This window comes from Seriola aureovittata, chromosome 7, assembly GCF_021018895.1.
Source record: "Seriola aureovittata isolate HTS-2021-v1 ecotype China chromosome 7, ASM2101889v1, whole genome shotgun sequence".
NCBI classification, from domain to species: domain Eukaryota; kingdom Metazoa; phylum Chordata; class Actinopteri; order Carangiformes; family Carangidae; genus Seriola; species Seriola aureovittata.
Window position 1 is genome coordinate 13205493 of NC_079370.1, and position 23482 is coordinate 13228974.

A 23482-nucleotide genomic window follows, 5' to 3' on the forward strand; every position below is an offset into this window, starting at 1 on the left:
TTACTAGAAAAATCACGGAGGGAATTTAAATTGTCGGCTCCAGCAGGGCCAAAAGCCACTGTGTACATTAAGATACTCAGCATACATAATGACCTGCTCTTTTTTGTGCCAACCAGTGCAGAATCTCTATTGTACTGAAAATCAGTCATTGTGACTAAATCAGTGTAATGTGGTTTTAAATTACACAATGTGTTCCTGATTGATACTTGCCCTGGCGCTCTGCCTGTTGGCTTTCCTCTGGTCATCGGGGAGAGGGGGCATGGGGTACGGGTATTTTCTGCTGGATGCAATTGATCCTGTAGAGGAAGTGGGAGACTTGGCAGGGGATAGCGTCCTGAGGAAAAAGAGGAAGTGAAATTATTAAAATATTGCCTCTTCTTTTCTAATTGGTGTAGGATTAAGTTGGCCAAAGACACAGATGGATAAATGAGGTTAGACTGAGGAAGTTGAGCTAATGTTAGATCTGTGACTTTGGGCAACATCCTCCTTGGGCTGCTCTAATTATTCAGTGTTCACCTTCCTGCAGAGAGAGAGGTTGCTCTTAAAAGCTGTTATTGCTGCTCCCCCAAAAAGCACAGACAGTTCAGTTATTCTGTTAAAAAATAAGACCCTGGCTCAGCTTTTAGGGGCAACCTCTGTACACAGTATGTACTTCTTTACACAGCAGTACACAGTACCCAGCAGCGGTGTGGACAAAGTCATAGATTCCTGCCACTCACATGCTTCACTGTGCAGCAGCATTATTCTTCATCATCCTGCACTGACACACAAAACAGCCAGAATTTGCAGAAACATACCTTTAGCCTCAGTGGAAAAAAAAGCATGCTGCTAAAGGTAACCTCTGCTGTCAGCTGAGCCTGTGTGCAGTCTTGAAAGTCGGATCGGCGGGTGTGTTTAAGTGATGAATGCTGGGAGCAGTGAGTATGATGAGGTGACTGGGACGGCAGACCACACCGGAGCTGGGTGAGAACAACAGTCTGAGAGATTCAGAGAGGTCCTGTCCAGTGAAACAGACATGGAAAGCCTGTCCCATGTGCGGTAGCTTATTTACACCACTACTGTGTGCGGTGATCAGAAATACCTGCACTGGTCAAAGTAGTGGAGAGAGTGGAGACGTCAGATGAAGGGCCAGTATAATGCAATTCTGTAAAGTTATGTTGTGTACATTATACTTTTATAATAAAGAAAGCTTTTACTCTGTTTGCTGTGCTGAATGGCTCCAAATTCTACAGACCCAGAGCTTCTTTGGGAAGTACTATGGAGAAAATGCCATATAAACCCACCATATTACAATTTATTATGTTGTTGCACTCAGGAACAAAATATATAGTAGCCCCACTCTTACTCCCAAAAGAACTACACCCATCGTGCTATTAGGGCAGTTGCTGTTATAATTTGTATAATTTATAACCATAATACTTTGGAGACGGTCTGTGTAATTTCCAATCCGTCTTTATGTTTTTGTGTTGTGCCTCTTTCTTCTGTTCTATTATGTTGCATCATACAATTATTAGTTAGCAAAATATACAGTATATTAATCTGATTTTCTTCTCAACAGTTGTTACTTGTTACAGATGATTCAATCAGGACAGAATCAAACAGTCAGTCACATGACATTTTAAGGTTTTTAGCTCTGAATCCTGGATATGCCCGATACAACTCTCCACATCTCTCCACTCTATTGTTCTGTTTCTATCATTGAGTAAATGTTATAACAGAGGGAGGGGCAGACACAGTGAAGGTCTATAGATTACAATGCCGATTGACTGTGTGGTGACATTTTGTTTGTTTGGTGCACTAACATGGGACCAGTGCTCTACAGAGGCAATAGCCCACAAGCTTCCTCGTTGTTAAGGAAACCTTGTGTTTGTGATTATCTATAGACCTTGGACACAATTGGAGGTGGCTTACAATTTGTTACTGCAGCTCAGTGATGATGTCAGAGCAGCGCCAAAAAATGTTTGGCTCGGCAGTGACATCACACTGATGCGAAGGCACGCAAGGTTACTGGGAGTGCGGCAGCGCCGACAGACACTTACTGACACAACAACACTGAACATGCAGAGGTAACATGAGGCTGAAGGGGAGAAGCAAAGGAGGGGATGAGGAGAACTTAGGAATAAAATGACTATTATAACCAACACTAGCACAGGCAGTAAGAGCCATTTTTGCATCAGTACAGTACAGCAGGAAATCAAAATCTGCAAAGTAAAATGCAGCTGTTTAAGGAGAAAAAAAAGTCTTCATTGAAACTGGGCAAAAAAATATGATAGAAAATAAAGCTGAAAAACTTCTTTTCATCATGTTTTTTTCTTTTGATGGTCAGCAGCAACCCCTCGTCGCAACATGCCTGCTGTCGATTACACTTTCTCAGGTATTACTTTCAAACTTCTGTAGAAAAAAGGGCCAGACTGGCACCAGTTCTTACTTTCCTTGACCAAACCACAAATCAAACCAAAAGTGAAGGGGGTTTTAGACAAGCGTGTGGGGTACAGGACATGGTCTGAGGTAATACCTAAGGTAAGGTCCTTGAGTGTTTCTATTCACATCTTCTACCCATTTAGTTACATCATAAAACTCTGTTTTGAAGCGAGGGGTTAAATACCTGTGGGAGGGGGAGGAAGGGGAGGAGGGGTGATGGACACAACAGAAGGAGGGGGAGAAGAGAGAAAAGGAAGGAAGGAAAAGAAATGAAAAGGACAGAAAATCTCCAGAAATAAGCAAGTGTGGGGGGGAGGGAGAGAGGAAGAGGAAATATTTTAGGAAAGCAGAGCAGAGCAAAGATATCCTGAACAAACACCAAGATGCAATTGAGAAAATGGTGAGAAAGATGGCAGACAGACCTGTGTGTGGTTTCGGATGAAAACGGCACCATGAAAATCACAAACAACTGTGTTGTGTGTTACAGGCTCAGTTGCATATTGGTTACATGTCACATCATTCCAAGCGGTTAGCTTCTCGCCTCTCAGTCAGTCTCATGCTTGCAATGAGAACAGGTGCACTGCAGACTACTTCATATGCCAAGACCTTCAAACCCACAAACAAACAAACCAACACGCCAGGCTGGGAGGCAGCCGATGCACACTGTTCATTCACAGTCAACGGGCATGTATGCAAATACTTCATCTGTTCACAGTTATGAGCAAAGATTTAAGGTGCAGTATAGTGTCACAAGCTAGATGGGTTTAGAGTTCACACTGCAAGAGACGACGTGATCTCACTCATGTGAGCCTCAGTGCAACACACTCTTTATACCTCCATCTATGACACTGAATTTAAGGAAAGCATTTCATCCGGAATTGTGAGTGGTTTTTTTTTTCCAACTATGCTGCACAATCAAAAGGATAAGCACAGTAATATTCTTTATTTTCTTCTGCTCAACAATTCTAATAAAAAGACCAAAACCAACCATTACTTAATCCTACTAAAACGTTTGTGTAGCCAAAGCCCGACAGTTATTCCACTGTGCCACAGACGTTCATTGTTGTTCAAACACTAATATATGCCGCACTAGGTGACATCTTCCTTCATTACGATGAACACAGGCACTGCAGTTTATTTTAAGTCTATTCCTGCTGTAAATTCTCTCTAACACTCCAAACATGTATTCATCCACAGATGAAAATAGTTCCCAACAAATAGGCTATTCATTAGTTTGCTTAACGTTTGGTAAAAGCTACAATGCTCAGATGGTTTCTGTGATTATTTAAGCTTCTTTTTTAATGAAACTGTACGTTTCTGACTGATTTTCAATGATTTAGAGTCTCAGTAGGAACTAGTGGACTTGGGGGTGGGTGCCACAAAAAAGGTAGGAAAGTTAGTATTTGTATAGAGACGGACTAAAACATTGTTTTGGTCTTTTCAGGGGATTTGTTGAAATACATAATATAAAATAAAGAATAATGCCAGCTTTATCTTGCACAAGAACCCAATGACGGATATGTCTGTTTTCCACTAGAGCTTCTGTTTATCTGCATACCCCAATGTCAATGTTCATTGACCTCACAACATCACCAGCTCGCCACAAGGAACTTACTCTGTTGAGTTAGAGCGAGCACGAAACTTCTTTCCTTTCAGTTTCTTACGATTACCGCTCAGATTTCCTGGAGAGAAACAGAACATAAACACACTATTTAAATACAAATAATTACTTGCAAAATATTTACCGCGGGCAATATTTAATGCAAGAGAGAAAACATATGTGCAGCGCTGTAAAATGTTTCATTTCAGCAAAACTAATTCAGGAAAAGGGCAGCCTTCCAGTGGTTTAAAAAATAATGTATTGATTATTTTGACAGACAGGCTACATGCCACATTTTATCTACATTACTTGAGACAAATTGCACTGTAATGATCAAGAAATGGTGATTTCTTTCCCTTTTTTATTCACAAGTGTGCTGCCTTCTTACTTCATTTGCTTTGGCAAAACAAACACATTGCATTCCTTCTTCTGATGCACCAAAGTGCAATTCTCACCAAATATTTCTTCTTACGTATGAGTGGGGATTTGTTACCTTGCCATGAGTTGCTCCTCGGTCGCCCATTTTCACAGATGTCGGAGATGTGTTTGGCATCTGGGATTCTCTCACTCCATGAGTGGGAAAGTCCATTAGATCTACACACAAAGGCAGAATATCAGTGCAACATCAGCTTTCTAAACTGTTACAAATAATTAAATGCTGTGCTGCTCCTGTTGCAGATGTAGCGACGAGGGAAAGGCAGAGGTAAATGAAGGAGAAAATAAAGACACCATCGCAGCAGATGGCAACATTATGAGCCATGAAACAGCATCACGACAGCTGAATATGACATGATGTGAGAAATGGAGCAGAGAGGTGTTTTCGGGACAATTCTCTACTGGCAAAATGTTTAAAATTTTGAACATTTTGGTCCACTTCCAAAATGTTCACAGACAGAGACATAACAAAAGCCATGACTGTAAGAAAGCACAATAAGAACACGTATTGAGCCCGTCTATAGCAGTAAACACAACACACGCTTGTGAATGAATGAGTGATGATGAGATGGCACACCTGAAGCCAAACAGTGAGATGTTCTGAGAAATGGATGGGATGGAGGGAGTGAACGACAGGGTGCAAATCTGCAGGTGCGACAGGCAGGCTGACCTCTTCTTGGAGCTGCAGCCGGAGTTTGTGCTGACACCCGGAGGCATGTCGCTGTAAAATGAATCTGCATCCCCAGGCTTGGTTACATAGTCACCTGGGGGCATTTGCCTGGGAATGCAGAGCAATTCTTTTAGATACGAGTAAATACAATCACAAGAAAATTACACCACAGTTATTTATCATTAATTTATAATGTTCAATTTCTTACTATTTGGTAATTGTGCTACACACCGAGTTTCCATTATTCTACACAATGCATCCATAAAAAAAAATCAAATACTATGATATACTGTATATTATAGTGTGAATGGGGTAATTTTGCATAATGCATACTTTTACATTTATACTTTTTGATTATTATTCTTCTGTACTTTCAATTAGGTTAAATTTGAATGCAAGGCTGTTGCTTGTAACAGTAAATTTGCACTGTAACATTGGTACTGGTAGTTAAATAAAGATCTGCAGGTCAATGAGGATATTTTATTCCTGGTTCCCACAGATTTTTCATGCACTTTCTGAACTGGGTGTTGGTTAAAATGGTTACCATTGTAGGGAAAAAAAAAAACAAACAAAAAAAAAAACATTGTTGAAAAAACATAAACTCTTAAAATACACAAATATACCACAGCTCTGACATTTAAAATCAACTTAAATGCAACATGTGGAAAACGTGTTAAAGTGAGCAAACCGGCAGAATCTTCGCTGAACCTCAGACTCAACATAGCGTCTCTGCTTATAGCTCCTGTGAAGAGAAGTACAAGTATCTTCAGCCCAATAATAAAATAGCTTTTGTCAAATATAGTGCATAAAATAGAACCAGCATTTGTTAACTTGTGACCCCTCAAAACAAAGCAACATTGCATATGTTTATGAGCATATGTTTATTGTCATCACTTTAATCAAAGATTCTTTTTTCTCCCAACCACTGAAACCCCTGATAGAAAAACAAAAAACATCACACATGCAGGCTACAGGGACACTTACTTGTAGCACCAGGCTGTAACAGCCAGTATGAGGGCGAGGAAGAGAATGGAGCCTACAATGGCCCCGATGATGATGTTTGTACTGGTGATACCTGAGACAGAGGAAGAGAGGAGAGAGGGGAGCCATGCGTGTGTTAATTGGATGTCTCTTGTTTCCTGAGTAATGTGGACACATGGGGATACACAAACCACAAAACACTGCAGCAGAACACAAAAAGACACTACGATTAGCAGGAAAAGTGTAAAAGGAGAACAAGAGGGAATAAACTGAGAACAAAGGGACTGCTGTCACCCTTCAGCGCTATTCTGAGAGGAACTTACAAGTGCAGTAGGTTCCCATTCAGGAATTAGTTTAACAGTAATTTTTATTTATTTATTTTTTTAATGTTTTTTTTTCGGTCAGAATTAACCAACCGCAGTGAGCTGAAGTTGGGGTGCGAGAGAAAGAACCAGGAGATGACATCAAAGACAGGACAAATACAATGAAAAAAGAACTCAAATCTGACCTCAAGTCACTCCGTCAAAGACATCAGCCTGTCGACAAAGAATGAGTGTGAAAATAATGACAAACAAAAAGAATGACATGCATGGTTAAGTGAATACAAATGCAGCTGGTTTTAATGAGCGGACATGAACCCAACACAGAAGCTAAAATAAGCAGAAATGACAAACAAAAACAAAATAAAAATTTTTATCCTATTAATATTTGTGAATTGGCGGAGGGGAGGGATAATAAAAGACCAGAGAGAGATGAAGTCAGTGGGGAAGAGTGGAGACGCACAGGTATGGAGGGCAGAGAAGAATGAATGATGGAAGAATGCAGAACACAGGTCCCAGATAGACGTATGAAGAGAGGCAGCAGATAGTGTTAACATCTCTACCTGAAACTGAGGCAGTCGGTCCCACCACGAGATAACTGAGAGGAGACGTGGAGTTACAGTCCTCTCCAGCCCAGCCCAGATAACACACACACTTCAGCTCACTACTGCACACCTACAGCATGAACATATATATAAAAAAAAAAAAAGATTGTTAATTTTTTTTGGCACTGCAAGACGCTAGACCACATTTCATGCAGATACTAGATAGTCTTTAAATCTGTGTGTGTGTGTGTGTGTGTGTGTGTGTGTGTGTGTGTGTGTGCGCGCATCTGAGTGTATGTGTGTACCCCATGTCCAGAGCAGATGGTCTTGTCAGTGGTCCCAGGGCAAGTGCTGAAGTTGAACTGTTGGATGGGTAGACATTTGTGATTGAAACAGATGCGGTCCGTCCCGCAGGCCGTCCCATCCTCGACGTATCCCAGGTCAGTGTCTCCATCGATCAGCACATGAGCACCACTGAACAACAAATATGACGGAGTCACTTACACATCTCTTCATATGGCAAACATTATCTTCTGTTAAGGTAAATGTGACCTGCATGGCCACTGTCTGAGAGTTCAAACAATCTGATGTGTTGAGAGCACCCCAAAAGTTATTTTGTTGGGGTGTAATTTATTTTACCCAATGTCCTTCGACCAGTTTCATCTATGCAGTAATTTCCTCCATGCCCCAGTATAATGGAAATTATGAACCGACAAAACTATCGATGAGAACATTCAGTTAGGCTTTTTTTTGGCAGGTGAATTTAGAGAAATAGTGAGTTTGGAAAGATGCCTGTTCTTCCTCATCCCAAGCAACTGACACCAAAACCCAACAATGATGTTTTAGATGAGTCATTTCATTTCAAACTTAATTATAGTAACACTGTAAACATTCTGATTTCAATTCATACTGTTTGCTTTTGCCAAGCTGTGTACAGTATTTTTACTGCTAAAAAAAGAAGAACCAGGGAACAAAGTAGTCCAGAGGTTGAAGATGCATAACCAGCAGTCTTTTTTTAGGCTGCTGGTTTGGGCTTTGAGTATTGCAGGGAGTGTTTTTCCTCAATGATGTGTACCTGCAGTCGAGAGAAGCGCTGTGTCGGGCTACGGAGAAAGAGGTCAGCCCTCCCTGCAGCTCTCCGAGTCGCGGCGCAGGTGAGATGTTGGAGCACAGCAGGTATCCACAGTGAACATCCCTGATACACAAAAGGTGCAACCACAGGTCAGCTGAAGAGAATAACCCAGAATTCCAGAGTTTACCTTCACAGAGAGGACTGGCTTACTGTTTGTTACACTGGATCCATGTGTCCTTGTCCTTCCCACAGTTGCCTTTCTCTGTCCCCTCAATGTTGAGCTTCTCATAGCAGAACTTGTCAGCCGCTGTTGCCTCTGAGGGAGACACAGCGGGACACAATCAACTCCAAGATGTACAATGCAGAAGCTTATCTCTGAAAAGTTTATTACATAGGAATATTAGACTTACTCTCTCCCCAAATGTACTTGCACTGTCTGTCTTTGGTTTTACACCTTCCATTGAAGCAGCGACCCTGTAGAGAGAAAAGCCACCTGTCAGTACAGCCTTTTTTTTTAAAATGTAAAATACAGTAAAACCCAATAACCTCTGTCAAACATCTCACCTGATCCTTTTCACATGTGTAGCCATCCATCTTGTGCACATTTGGTGGACACTGCAAAACAAACAAACAAAACCTCAGAGATGCTGTGATGTTCTGTACGAGCCATGCGTTTCCTGTGACACTTTGATCATTAAATTCAGAGCTCCGACTTCAGAAAACTGTGTGAGGGAAGCTCATGCTCACCTGGCTGGAGTTGCCTGTGCAGTTTTCTGGGATGTCACAGTCGTTCACTGCATCTCGACACACAACTCCCGTGAACTCCATCTGCGGCAGCAAACAATAAAGATTACACAGGCTCTGAGAGTGATTGTAATGTTTCATCTTTCACCAAACCATCTGTGCTAAACATTTGTGTTTACCCAATATTTATCGGATATGCCTGCAATTCAAATTAAAGGATTTAATAGCATTAATAGGCAGTCCCAACTGTAACTTAACTTTTGGGTAATATATATATAAAGTTGTGAACCCTCTTGTACCTGACAGTTGTTGCAGCAGAGTCCATCGCTACACTTCGAGCCTTGAGTCAGGGTGCACTTCTTGCAGCAGTTATCCCCCTCTTTGGCACACTCCTAAAAGACAAAACAAACTGTTCTCAGTGGTCTTGTTTTGATGCCAGTTGTCTTTCACGTAAATCATCATCTTATCTCATATAATCAATTCAAACAGAGGTCTCTTCAGACAAACTATCATGCAATCACTTTTTTATCTTATTACACATAGGTCAAAGGGGTACATACAAAATTAGAACAACACGCAAATAAGATGAGAAAAAACATAAGACATGAATTAAAAAAAAAAATAAAGGAAATAAAATAAAAAGCTTCCCATTGTATCTTAAGTGTGTTATTGCATCAAAGAGTACATTTCCTGACACGCATTTCAACTTGCAAACATACACACACATGTAAACAGATACTTATCCATATAATAAATCCATATACTTATACACACCCAAACTTGTTTATTCGATATGCAGACAGAAATAAACAAAGATAAAAATACTGTTTACATACCTTTAATTGATTTTTATCGACTTTAAGAGTTAAGTTTTTAAATCCAGCCTTCGCCCTGACTCAAAATATCCCACGCTTGTTCACGAATTAAATTCTGTTTCTTATTTCTAGCAACATCCTTTTCAAGAACCCACTGTTGCTGCAAAGACGTTTTAGCAGTTAAGTGCTGCTTTTGTGTAGCTCTAAATGTGTATGCTTCCCCCATCATAATGTTGTTGTTCAGGGGCAATTGCTGTTAACACTATACAGCTCTTTGATTTCTCCAGTGAAATCACTTCATTAGTTTAAATTACCTCCCATCAATGTATGACACAGAAGGTGGTTTTGTTGTTGTTGGGAAATTTATCAAGTTAACCCTTTAGGAAACATCTCCAGGACTGAAACTCACCGCTGGGCTGCCACAGTCACACTCCTCTCCTGGCTCCACGAAGCTGTTTCCACAGACTGGAGGGTCTAACAGCTGAGTGGGAAAAGGGCAGAATTAACATTCAAAGTACTGAGAAAAACTCCTTTAAATAGGTGCGTGTGTGTGACTTACCTTCAGAGGTTTGTTGAACAGACACGATCCTCCGCCGCTGTTCAGGAAATTGTGGAACTCCTCCACGTTGCAGTTGGAGAACCTCTTGGGCAGGTAGAAACTGTTCAACACAACCATATTATGCAGTTACTGTGGATATAGCCCAGGCAGGACCCTCAGATAATACTGAGAGCGAGAGGGCTTGCTCCCAAAAAGACACTACAGGACAAAACGCTTAGTAACTGGCATGAAAGAAAAATGTAGTTTTAAACCTTTTTACCCACACAAAATGACTTTTCATTCCTCACATTTAATTTCAGGGCTACAGGCAATACCAAAGCAGATTTGTCAGGTTTAATAAAGTTAGTATTTCTTACAGGAGACACCATACCATAAAATAGTTCATGTTGTATGACAGGTTTACCATACTCACAGTTCAGAGGAGATCCTTACTACAACATGGAGGCAGATAGACAGTATAGCTAAGACTGTGAAAACACGTATGGAGATATCTGTCAAGTGTAGATGGCTCTAAGATGCATTGTGAATTTGTCCTGGAAGTGAACCCGAATACTGTGAATGATTCACTTTTGAACTGTTATTGCATTTATCATTTGATTATGTGCCCCTAAAAAAGGATCACCTCAATTTTTTTTTTAATCACATTTTCAGAGATTCTCAGAACAGAAATCAAACTCTACTGATGGTGACAATAACTCTTAAATGTGCAATCTGATTGCTTTGGTTCACTTACAGTAAAAATATAAAGCACAGCTTGATTATACATCCATCTGGAGCCCAATTAGCATGTGAAGTATTTGTCCAAGTCCATTACAATCAAATGCACTGTGTTCACTCTGATGCTTTTAATGATATCGACCCAAACCTGAGCAGCACTTAAATATTATTATCCACTGTTGCTCTGTCAGGCTTAATGTTGATTATGCTGCCGGCACATGTTTAACTCGAGTGGCTGGGATAGTCATCAGGACTGACACAGGAGACAATGCAATAACAGTGAGTCTCGGTGAGAGTCAGGGGCTGTGAGAGGTTGTTGCTACTTCATATGTCAGGTGACTAAATGAAGCCACCTACAGAGATGATGGTTGTATAAGGACACAGTAATGATGCTTTGATGGTGGATGAAGTACACTACAATATCTGAGAAAGATTTCCAAAATGAATCAGGTTTAAAGTTGTCCCAGCTGTCTGTGGGCTTTGTGTCTTTGATTTATTTGCGCCAGGGTTGAATCTTATCAAAATCTTGTAGTGTTCATCTCTTTTTAAATAGTAATAAGGGGTGCGACAAAGATGAAACGTGCTTGAATGGTTCACTGGTCAGCAAAAGAAGTTACCATGTGGACTACTAATATTCAGCCACGATAAAAACGTTTTCATTTCACAGTACACACAGGGATCAAAATATGTATTCCAAAAGATTAAAACACAGATACTGCTGTAATTATTTGCCTGTAAAACAGATTCATTTCATAAAGTGTGTGTAGCACTAACATCTTAAATCATTTCTTTCTCCCTTCACTCACTCATTCAGCCCATCACCCCTTAGTGGCGATCAGAAGACATTGCAGTGTTTATACACACAGACCACTATCATTTAGTTGTCTCTGCTACTGCCAAACTGTGCTTCATGTCTCCACCATCTCTGTTCTATTTAGTTTTGTAATGTTGCACCAATTATGCCTTTTAAATACATATTTTGTCCTGGTTTGATAATGGCAACATCCATTCTTTCACAAGAAGAAAACAAAGGAAACAAAACAAAATATATAAAACAATTCAGAATCCTAACCCAACCATTATGCACATTCAAAAAATAAATTGTGCATCTCTTTTCTCTAGGGACTGCGCTCTCTGACAAGTTTATATTCAATTTAATTAGAATTTAAGATGCTCATAATAAGCTGCCACAAACACACTGCGTATGAATACACACACACTCTATATGAACAAACAAATCAACTCTCACACAGACACACAGCTAAACCCTGTGAAAAAAAAAGTGAAAATAGTTAGTAGTAGTCAGGTTAGGTAGATCAGACATGCAGGTGCTGAGGGAAAAAAGAAACTTTCGTCAATGGACATGACTGAGGTTGCTCATTGAATACAAGTGTCTGAAATACCATTGACTTTACTTTAGAGAATACAGATCTGGGCCAGATCCATTCACAGAGGACAGGCTCAAAAGAGCACAGAGTGACCTGTCCTCTGTCATGTGACCCCATGATCTCATAGCAGGTTAATTATGGTAACCCAATAGAGCAGGATCTGGACAGGGAGTGTCAAGGGAGTGTACTGTTGTTACAGGGAAATGAGGTAGACAAATATTGGTCTAAGATGAGAATGACATTGCAGACTGTTTCAATCGGTTAGACATGGACGAAAGGAACTGATGAGAAGTCCTAACTTTCAAAGGGCAGGAAGGAGAAGGAGCCTAACAATCAGAATAACCAAATTAATAAAATTTTCTAGGTTGATCAGCCGGTGACATCGGCCAAAAACTGAAGGATACACATAAAGTGAAATCGTAAAAAATGATAATGAAAAATACAGCCAGTGTACAATAAAGAGACATCAAACTGTATTTGTTCATATCATTTGAATCAAAAGAGAAGCTGGGGCCACAGTGGCTGGTGCTGCTGGATGAAATGGGAAAGGTTGTGATGACTGACAACCCCTCCGAGGCAGCCAGTTGGTTCAAAACAGCACAGGCAACGTTCTAGCCAAGCTTCTGCTCACCTGCTGTCCCATTCGGGATAGAGGGGGAACGTGAAAAGTATTTAAGAAGAGGGGTATACACACACGAACACACATCACAGTGCCTCTTACACACACACACAACACACCCAATCACATCCTTATGCTCAGTGGCACAATGCCAAGCAAGCAAAGAAACATACAGACTGATTTAACACTTATTTCCTAATCTTAGCAAGCATCAAATTATATAACATTTCTACTGCGAAGAGCCCAATGAAGTTATATAAACAAGATGATACCATACAGAAAATAAACACACACCGACACCTAGTGGTTCATTACAGCACTACAATAACACTCCGGGGCAAGGAAATGTTTATATCAGCATATTTATACTGATGAATAAAAGAATATTTAGAAGTAATTTTAGGGATCCACATAATCTACTGCTAACCCACATTTAGGTTATCCAGTTTATACAGATTTTAACATCAAGTCAACCTTTAATTACCTCAAAATACACAGGAAATTAGTTTTAGTTGCCACATTTATTTGTGGTCGGATTTTGAATGCAAACTGTCCACAGTCTCAAGTTTGGAGAGGGCATGATGAGTGTTTAATGTCAACTACTTTTAGGTCAGATTTTATGCAAATGTTTGGTGACAACAGATATCCATTTAAAATAAAAATCAGATAAATACAGCACATGGATATACAAACATTTTTTCAGGGATTTGGACAAAGTGTGATATTAGCACTAAAGCCAAACTACAGCATTGTATCCAACTCTTGGGAAAAACTGTGATGACACTGATGAAAAAGTAATGCCTGCATATCCACTCCAAACCACAAATCCTATTCAAATACAGTTTAACAGACAACGGTTTGATCCCAGTAGGAGTTTCGTCATAAAATTAGTTCAAGAAACTGATGACACATATTGTGTCACCAGCATCTGTGAAAGAGGATCATTGTGTCTTTAAGAACCGTTTCTGTCTTGATGAAGAAATTGTAATTTAAAAGTAACTTACCCAACATCATCCATGATACAGCCTGACCATCGATCATCACACTTGCATTCACCTGGACAAAACAAACGCATAAATATCTTTTTATTGCAAGGAGGAGGCTGAAAAAAAAATTGTGTGTTATAAAATTAACAAGAGACATTAAGGTTTAACTACGTACCATTGAGGATCCTCTTCTTGTCAGAGAAGATGCCAATGTTCTGTCCAAGAGACTGAGCGAGGGTTATTGCCATCTCATCTGTTTTCCCGTACTGATGAAACAAGACAGAGAGAGAGACAGAGACCAAAGAGAGAAACAGCAGGAGCCAGAGAATAAAAGGAATATTAGATCAGTCTGGTGAGAAGAGCTTGTGTTACAAAAGAGCTTACAGAGGCATCTCCCTTTAAAGTAAAAATTTTAAATAATTGGACTGATATATGAAGTGGAATAACAAACTAAATGGCTACAAAAATGAAACTATAGTGTATAATGTATTCTTCTCTAATGGACAACTGACAATAACTATTATTGTTCTTGCTGACAGGATGTTGGGGGATTTTAAATCATTAATTTGTGGTTAAGGACTCACCTCATTCACCCCACCTCCTTTAGTGAGGGAGCAAACTCCTCCCATGTAGGAAGCTCCACCCCAGCTGCTATGAAAGCGAGTCCCTCTGATGAAACGAGAAAGTTCTGCATTTAATAAAAAAAGATGCTGAGCACCAAGAACACAAGAAAATCCTTGTTAGATATTCAGACTTACGAGAAGAGGTGAACAGAGTCGCATTTCTCCTTGATGAAGTCTTTTCTGTACTTCATGAACTCCCTCAGGGTCACCATCGGGTCGTCGTCAATGTTGAACTTGTTGTCAGCTGACCAGGTTTCCATGGCAACCAGCACAATCCGGGTATTAAGCTGCTCCTTGAAGATCTGCGGAATTAATGGAAAATTAATATGAGTGCGTTATCCTTTAAAAGTCGTAAAGATATAAGTTCAAAGTTCTCCTGTAACTGGAAGAACCAAAGGAAAAAAAAAGACAAAATGACATCCCCCTGATCGATTAACACTGACAAGCATGTTTCAAATTCATCATCATCTCCAGCTGTTCATTATGACAGCACCAGTCAGTCAACAGTCAGTATGATCCTGCCACCAGACAGCAGCACATTACAGGTGGCTAGACAAAGTCAACAAGTGCAACAGTCTGAAGGACAACGCAGGAGAAGATTGGATGGTAAATAATAATGTTTGCTTTAATAAGATGGAAATCTATTGGGGTTCCTGGCCAGACAAACACTGGAGGAGAGGACAAGAGCAAAGCTTTTTCATTTAAGCTGAATGCCACGAATTTCAGGACAAACCTGGCAGAGCAGAGAGGGAGCAGTCAGCGATATGTGACACTGTCCACTCTGGATCCATTTGTGCATTTGCATGGTGGGTTGACCATATTAAGAGCTGTCCCAAAACAGTTAGTGTGGAGCAAACAATAAAACCTTCAGACAGTGCAGCGGTGCTCACTCCATATTGTGTTTCTCTTAACATTATGTTGGTCATGCATATAAATCTATGACTACATTTTTCTAACACTTTTTATGGGGAGGTTAAACTCACCAGTGTGTCAGTCACATGTTTCTTGTCCAGGTGCCGTTTCCCAAATACTGTGACTGTGCAACACTGTTAAACACAAATTATGGAGGTATCCCTGAAAGCCACAACATCCCTGATTTGATTACATGATTTGAGACGCTTTAGTTGCATGTCACCCCTCTCTGCCTTTGTTTCATGTCTGCCTCTACACTGGCTGCTAAATGATGAAGGTGAAAGTGTCAAAAAAATCATTATTACATTAGGAAAAGTACATGTCGCACCCAAACTGTCTTTGTCAAGTACAGAGGAATCAAAAGCTCAATTTGGGCTTCTTTTGCCACTCTGTATACGGTAGGTATTCGTTTGGGAAATAGCCCATAATTGTGACATTTTGTTTTCCAAACTACAATATGTATATACAGATGTTACAACTTTATTCATTTTGTTTGTATACTTATATTTACTGTAACTTATAGGTGATTGCTAAAACCACTTAGCATACCAAATCTTCCCAGGAATGTGCCTCCATGCCGTGGGAGCATGGCACACACTGGATGGATAGAGAAGTCTGCTTGTACTTGGAAATCAATGGTACTTCCCAAATAGCAACTGCTTCATATGATCATCTTCAAGGGCACAACAAAAAGCACGACCTTCCTCCAGCTTCACCAGCCTATCAGCTTACAGACGTGACCCTGAAGCAGGTCAGATTTCAGTAACACAGCACACAGATGTGGCCACAAATAATCAAACATTGAAATATCCACCTTGGTACTGCTGGAATGCCGCTGCTGCTTCGGTCCTCTAAAACCTGAAAACTCGTGACTGTGAAGGCTGGTTAATGGCTGCTCGCAGCATATTATGAGCCAGAGGAGGTTTTAAATGGAGCGGGTGAGGTTGGTTAAATGAGAAATCAGTACAATGTCCCAATACCTGGGAGTGCTTGTGGCAAGCTTTCCAAGAAGAGGATCAATACAATTCTTACCATGTCAGCCATATTGACCACTGACTTAGCATAGTTATTCGTCTGCCCAATGGAAAGCCGATGCTTCTTATACTGGAGAGAGAGACAGAGAGAGACGCAGAGGGATGGAGGGGAAACAAATAAAAGTGGGATCCATAATCTGGAACAAATTCATTTCAAGCCATTTAAATGTATAAAAGAAGCAGTGTCTGCACATTTGATTTGCTCCAAATATCAATGTCACTGTGTATAAAACAAAATCGGTCCCAGAGGATCTTAGTCAGGCACATTTGGAGCAAAACATTTTCTCTTTTATGCACAACATAGGTAGTTTTAGGAGTGACTCGAGAGTGCAAGAACTTTTATATTGTTGACTCTCGGCCCACCCAGCATCCTGCACTAAGCTCTCAGCAATTTAAAGCACAAGCCAAGAGATATTCTATATTTTTCTTATGAACAAATCCCATGAAAAGACCACAAACAAAAATGAGTATTGCCTTTGGAGCAAACGCTTCATACATTTTTTTTTCCAGGTGTCATCAACCTCAATTGTTGTCCAAAAACAAAACGACCACTAAACATAACTGTTTAGTGCCCAGCTGTTTAAGGAAATTGTTAGGCCTCTCTTAAAAAAAGAAATATATTATGACACATTTTTAGAAATTTACAGTCAGTAACAAATGAGTTTATGGCCAAGTGCCATAGAGTAAGAAAAGTTGGAAAGTACCAAGAGATGGGGTAATAGTCTTTTTATGAGAGCTGAAAAATATTGTATATTACCAGCCTTATCCTTTAAATGTAGATATCTGTTAATCAGTTAACATAACAAAAATGAAAATGTTTTCTGTCTTAGCTGTGATGAATTTTTTATAAATCTCTTAATAAAAATCATTTCATAGGGTTATCAAACAAAATGGAATATAAAACCATTAAATATAGTGAATCTTAACATGACAGAATACAGGGAATTATTTTAGCAGCGTAAATACACAGCAATAGTAGAAGTATTTTATCATTTTAGAGTGTCATAACTGTGCATTCAGACCATATGTAGTCAAAAGCTTACCATTAAATGGTCATTGATCACCATCAACTCAATGTATTTGGTCTCATCCTCGACACTGCGTGACACACGTGGGGCCTGAGAAGAAACAACACAGTTTAGTTTCATCATATAAACAGACACAGACGCCCTTTTCTCAGCTTCCTTTAACCAAGACTTTGCACATCAAAGAGAATTTCAGAAGAGCACACACAGTAAACACAAAGATCACCTCATGTCTCCTGCGTCACCAAGAAAAGAAAAGGGACGACAAATCAATAAGGATGAACTTTGTAAAGCTAAACCAGGTGTGTTTGTTCTCTTAATTCCAAATAAAGATGAGAGCAGCTCTGATGCCTGAGAGACAGACAGCTGCAGACATCTGACTGTGTCTGAGAAAAGACGAGGCTGGAAGCTGCCTCTACTCATAAGGTAATAAATATTTCATGAAAAAAAAGACGAGAAGAAGAAGTAGAGAGAGGGGGTGGAGCGCTGTGGAGTGGGAAGAGAGTGAGAAAACAGTTTCTCTCTGTAGCTTTGTGAATTAACATAAAACGTCCAGGTGGGAAACAGCGTAATCAGGTCTGGACAAAAAGCATAATTATAGTATAATTATCTCTCCATCTTACACTCACAGAAACACACATACTCATGTACATAACACAAAGTGAAGTCAGTATGAGTCCGTCAGCATCCACCTGCTAATGATGATGATTTTCCAACTAATGTGCCAGCAGCAGAGTCATACCTGTCTTTTTTTTCTCCTGTGAATAACTTTTGCCCCAGGAAATGGGGGGCTGGGAAAAGGGGGCTCTGGCAGATCACCTTGGGAATAGAGACATTTATTATTATCATCATGATCAACATTCAGGATGAGCTTCCAAAACAGTTGATGCACTTTCTATGTTTAGCATGAGTAAATGCACATCACAAAACCAAATAGTTATTTCACATCTATCTACATTAATCACACATTAAATTCTTCCTCAAGTATTCAGTCACCATCTTACCATTGAGGAGATGGTTAAATCCTTCTTGCCCTGCAGATTTATATATCATGTGAATGTGGACATCTCCCTGGAAGACACAAAAAGAGGAACTCAACCAAATTCAGTTGTTGGATATGCAGACTTTAATTTATTTTCCTACATAGTGCACAATTAAATTACTACACTCACTTGAAAGATCTCAGCATCAAGGTTGACAGAAGTCACCATCACCACCACAAAATTAGTACAACATACACTGTACATTAGTCCAAATTTAAATTAATTTTTTTCTTGTCCAAGTTCAGACGTTCATTTAACTGAACCATATTTACTGTGCATTCAAGCTGCTTGTTTGATCAGCAACCACTAATCTGTATTTGTGACCTGTATATTAATTGGGCAGTATGTCAATTTTATTATTATTACACACACACACACACACACACACACACACATCCCCTTCAGAGCTGTATTGTTATGTCACACTCAGAGCAAAGTATATGAGAAGGGAAAATGATTGTACAAATAACTGGACAGAAACACATTAGAATAAGTTTGCAACTGTACCTGAATATCAATAGCAGAACGACCTATGTCCGATTGGTAATGTATTTTAATCTGTTTAATCTACGTTTGGACACTTGATATTTTTTATTTATTGTGTTGTGCTATTTTAGGCAGAGTAAATTTATACATACATACATACAGCACACATATATATACACACATTTATTTTTATTTACTCTAATTTTATTGGCTATCCTATATGCTCTATGTATATCTGTGTATAGGAAATAATTTCAGGAAACATACTATTCGATATTGGTGCTCAAGAACAACAGCACAGCAAGGTTTAACCACCTGTAAGACAGCACTGAGGGGGGAAACGCTCCTGCTCATCTGAGGCCACATCCTGTTTACGTTCGTATCTACTGTACTTTAGTGAAAAGACACTGGTCTGAGTTGAAGTCGGTGAAAGAGGACCAAGCTGAAATGCCACCGCCTTCGCTCTGAACACGATTGAACCGCTGGAAATATACGGTACTGTAGTCTGTATCCCATGTAGTTGCCGTCCTTTAGCTTCATATCTAGGTATTCAGGACGCAACAGGTTGCTGTAATGCTAGCTTTCTATGCTAGCTATCAGCTAGCTGGCTAATGTAACGAAAAAGACAGCGTTGAATGCAAGTTATTGAGCCATCGTTCTTTTTTTCGTATTCAGGTGATCTATTTTAGCGAACACAATTGTTGATATATGCCGCTATTAATAATTACTGCTAATTGAGGTACAAATGATAACACACCTCACGGGCTAACAGAGTTAACCTGTGTAGCTGCTAAAACCACCCAGATAGTTAGCTTAGTGGGCTAGGCTGTCTGGAAAGCTGTTGAGTGTAATAATAGATTCCTAAATACCCATTATCGCTCAGTTATGGTGTAACGTTAATCACAAAATTGGACTTCAATACTTAGTTTTGGGTGATGTATCAGACAGATTTATTGACTCAATCATCACTAACCTCGTCTGATAGATTTTAGTCATTTACATCTATATTAGATGGGTAAATCAAGATGAAATCATTACTAACAACTATAATTAAACAAAATCTGAAAACTAAAAGTACAAAAATTAAACATACATAACAGTAAAATAAGACAAAGAGAGCGAAATAAACAGATGTAACAGATAAGCCATATTACAACTGGGCGAATAAAACCTGGGGCAAGAAAATAACAGGCTTATAAAAAATGATCGTAAAGATTTAAAGGATGTGGCAGACTCTGCAAGCCTCTCATCCTCACACAAGGAGCTCCAGAGCTGAGGAGCCATCACTACAAAAAGCCTACCTACTAAAGCAGCTTCGTTTGGCAACAGCCAAAGGAGTGATTTTTTTTGTCTTAAATCTGAACTCAACAGGTTGCAGCAACCAAGACACAATGATGTGAAAGCATATATGAGTTTCTAAAAATCAAGATGCATTACCATGGTCAGTCAATGTTGAATGCTGTCACCTATAGAAAGGCTCAAGTGTGTAATTCAATTGTTTATTGTGTAGCTGTACAGACTATGCAATGTACTGCAGAATAGACACTCTTGCTCTGCAACCTCAGCCATCAAGTCATTCCCACTTTGTTTGCTAATGAAATGAGAGCATTGTTTCTCGGGGACAGCAGATATTGGGTCAACTACACTGTGGTGAATAGAAATACAGGGGGGTTTGCCCATAGCTAGGTCAGTCTGTGGCACAGTTAGATTGCTTCAGTAGTAATGGGGCCATTCAGATAAACTTGTATAACTATGCCTTTTTCCCCGTGATCAGGAGTTTTGTACACAGAAGAAATGTGTTAAAAATTGTATGAAGGCCTCATTAATTCCCAGGGCAGTGACCAGCTAGTTTTTTTTTTTTGTCTGATTTCCTCACTTCATCCGTTCAAACAGGAACTCTCCTTGTGGCCTCAGTTCCTGTCAGCACCAGCAGCCATGTCGTGCCGGAACATCCACGCCACCAATGCTTTTGCCTTCATCGTTGCCTTCGTGTCTGTAGGAGGGCTTGCTGTGTCAGCGATAATCCCGCAGTGGCGTGTAACAAGGCTCGTCACCTACAATCGCAACGCCAAGAATATCAGCGTATATGATGGGCTGTGGGCTAAATGTGTGAAACAGGATGGTTATTCAGGATGCTACTACTATGATTCAGAGGTATTACTTTGAGCAATTTGCTACCCTTTGTTTTTACTTTTATTCTCTAAATTGTCCTAACAGAAATCATGCTCTCTCACATTTCCAGTGGTACTCTAAAGTCGACCAGCTGGATCTGCGGCTCCTGCAGTTCTGTCTGCCTGCAGGCCTGCTGTTCGGCTCACTAGCGTTGCTACTGTGTATGGCTGGGATGTGTAAGACCTGCTGCTGCTCAGACAAGCCTGAACCGGACATAAAAACTATCAGATTCCTGGTTAACAGTGCCGGCTGTCACCTGGTGGCCGGGATGTTCTTGTTCCTGGGTGGTGCTATCGCCATTGCACCTTCAGTGTGGTTCCTCTTCCGCACTAAGGAGCTGAACATCAGATATGACAATATTTTCTCTGATGGGTTTGCCGTATATGTATCAATAGGCTGCTCTGGAGGACTGATGCTGGCTGCACTGCTGATGTTCATGTGGTACTGTATGTGTAAGAAGTTGCCTTCACCGTTCTGGTTGCCCCTGCCCTCCATGCCAACATCTCTGTCCAGCCAGCCTCTCACTGCCAACGGATATCCTCCTTCCCCAGTGTATGGCCCTCAGCCCTTCCCACCACAAACCTATCCTCCCACGGTGATCGACGCCCAGCCTTATGTGCCATCTCAGGCCTACGCACAAAGTGTTGTTGCCCCCGCACCACCGCAGTTGTACATGTCTCAGATTTCTGCTCCAGATGGGTATGGGTCTGAGGTGGGAGGGACTCAGGCTTACAGCTACGCTCCATCACAAAGCTACGCTCCCTCACAAAGCTACGCTCCCTCACAAAGCTACGCTCCTTCTCAGGGATACCCATCCAGCTACGCAGGCCAGCGCTACTCCACCCGCTCACGGATGTCTGCCATAGAGATCGACATTCCCGTGCTGACACAGGGAGAATAAGAGAAAAGAGGCTGTAAACCTCGGCACATTGAAGCTTTCTCTCCTCCAGCCTCCATGAATTTCTAACCAACAGAGGTTGATAGATGGAAGTTAATAATATGAGAGCTATTTACAGCCTCTAGAGTGATAGTTTAAAGAATTCAGTTAATCCAGGTCTGTAAATTGCTGATTATAGAAGATGACAGTCAAAATACCTCTGGAGGTACTATATGAAGGATGTCATTTTCTTTAAAAATGAAGAATACGAAAGCACCCTGGGGCAAACAACACTGTATTCAGCTTAGTATTGTAGAAAGGGAAGAAAATAAACTGCCATTTGCAGCAAAAAGTACTGAAGGACACCTCAACTAGCTTTTTTCACTATTTTACCAGAGTAGGTTCACTACACACTATACAATCTGCTTAAGTATCCAGTGGACCAACGTATTAGCTACAAGCAAACAGTTACTAGCATTTGGTAGGTGGCTTTATGTAAATTCCTACCCTGACTTAAAATCAACGAAGCCCATATGTTTGCTGCCAAAATTACAGCTCGTCTGCAAAATTGTATTTTTCTATATTTTTTTTTTTTATGTTGGGATGTGTAACACATGTTCATATGATGTTATTGTTGTCCACTTTATGGAGGCCTTCTGTTAACACTACTGAACCTACACCGACTCACTAACTTTAAATTCTGTGTCTCCAAATAGATAACCACTAACCGATTCATCCATTTGTGTATTTTGAGTCTTGTCTGTTTTAACATGAATAATGTCACAGTGCCCTGTGGAGAGCAGCTGTTATAGTTTTCAATGCACTAATTATGTGAATACTGTGACAGTTTACATTGCCTTTGTTCAGCGATTTTGTTTAAATGTATGACCTCTAACTTAACACTTATCATTTATTGCAGGAAGTATCCGTCAGCTGAGTTAAATGTAATGTATAGATGCTGATTTACACAAACAAATTTTTATTCTGACCTATAATGTCAATGACAGGAATGAGGCTGTTGTTCACTTGCTCAACATGTCAGATGATTAACTGATTAACTGTAAAAAGTAGTTGGATCAGATGAATATGTAGGCAATGTTACATTTTTCTGTTTTTACCATTAAACATCTGCTAGCTCAGCTGGAAGTGTGATGTTTGTGTTTGTGACTAAGCCAAAATGTAACTTAGTTAAATTGCTGTCTTTTGTGTGTTTTGCTTGATGAGCACTGATCAACATTTCTGCAAAGTATAATGGGGCCATTGTGTTATTATGCAATGCAATGTTTAGGTTCATATTGCTGAGCATTTTTCTATACTGTCATCTTTTTATTTTTATTAAAACATAAATCACAATGTATCTGCATGTCCGTTTATGAGCTGGAGTAACATTCAAAACCGATTTATAAACTGCTATAAAATACTCAGTATTTGTAATTGA

General features: G+C 40.0%; 2 protein-coding genes across 2 annotated transcripts in view; one reads left to right on the plus strand and one right to left on the minus strand.

The window, feature by feature from the left end:
• The window catches only part of adam22 (ADAM metallopeptidase domain 22), a 63748-nt gene that overhangs the window by 3553 nt on the left and 36713 nt on the right, over positions 1–23482 (minus strand). The window contains exons 7-30 of the mRNA XM_056381051.1: positions 18471–18537; positions 18209–18285; positions 17485–17559; positions 16440–16511; positions 14631–14797; positions 14457–14541; positions 14048–14138; positions 13891–13942; positions 10163–10262; positions 10013–10084; positions 9088–9180; positions 8792–8872; positions 8609–8659; positions 8455–8518; positions 8255–8360; positions 8048–8167; positions 7278–7446; positions 6991–7102; positions 6111–6201; positions 5815–5868; positions 5127–5234; positions 4515–4615; positions 4037–4103; positions 211–334 (exon numbers count right to left, since the gene is read on the minus strand). Of these exons, the coding sequence (XP_056237026.1) occupies positions 211–334; positions 4037–4103; positions 4515–4615; positions 5127–5234; positions 5815–5868; positions 6111–6201; positions 6991–7102; positions 7278–7446; positions 8048–8167; positions 8255–8360; positions 8455–8518; positions 8609–8659; positions 8792–8872; positions 9088–9180; positions 10013–10084; positions 10163–10262; positions 13891–13942; positions 14048–14138; positions 14457–14541; positions 14631–14797; positions 16440–16511; positions 17485–17559; positions 18209–18285; positions 18471–18537 (2199 nt within the window). The remainder of the gene's footprint in view (positions 1–210; positions 335–4036; positions 4104–4514; positions 4616–5126; positions 5235–5814; positions 5869–6110; positions 6202–6990; positions 7103–7277; positions 7447–8047; positions 8168–8254; positions 8361–8454; positions 8519–8608; positions 8660–8791; positions 8873–9087; positions 9181–10012; positions 10085–10162; positions 10263–13890; positions 13943–14047; positions 14139–14456; positions 14542–14630; positions 14798–16439; positions 16512–17484; positions 17560–18208; positions 18286–18470; positions 18538–23482) is intronic.
• On the plus strand, positions 19341–23401 carry cldn12 (claudin 12). The gene is made up of 3 exons (XM_056381058.1): positions 19341–19490; positions 20889–21149; positions 21238–23401. Exons 2-3 carry the CDS (start codon positions 20931–20933, stop codon positions 22066–22068), a joined length of 1050 nt encoding a protein of 349 aa, XP_056237033.1. The 5' UTR covers positions 19341–19490; positions 20889–20930; the 3' UTR covers positions 22069–23401.

What these genes read in the sequence shown, in the direction of transcription:
- cldn12 (XM_056381058.1), top strand. Translation starts at nt 20,931, where the DNA reads ATGTCGTGCCGGAACATCCACGCCACCAATGCTTTTGCCTTCATCGTT. An exon ending in GCTACTACTATGATTCAGAG is followed by an intron (nt 21,150 to 21,237) that starts GTATTACTTTGA and finishes TCACATTTCCAG; the next exon opens with TGGTACTCTAAAGTCGACCA.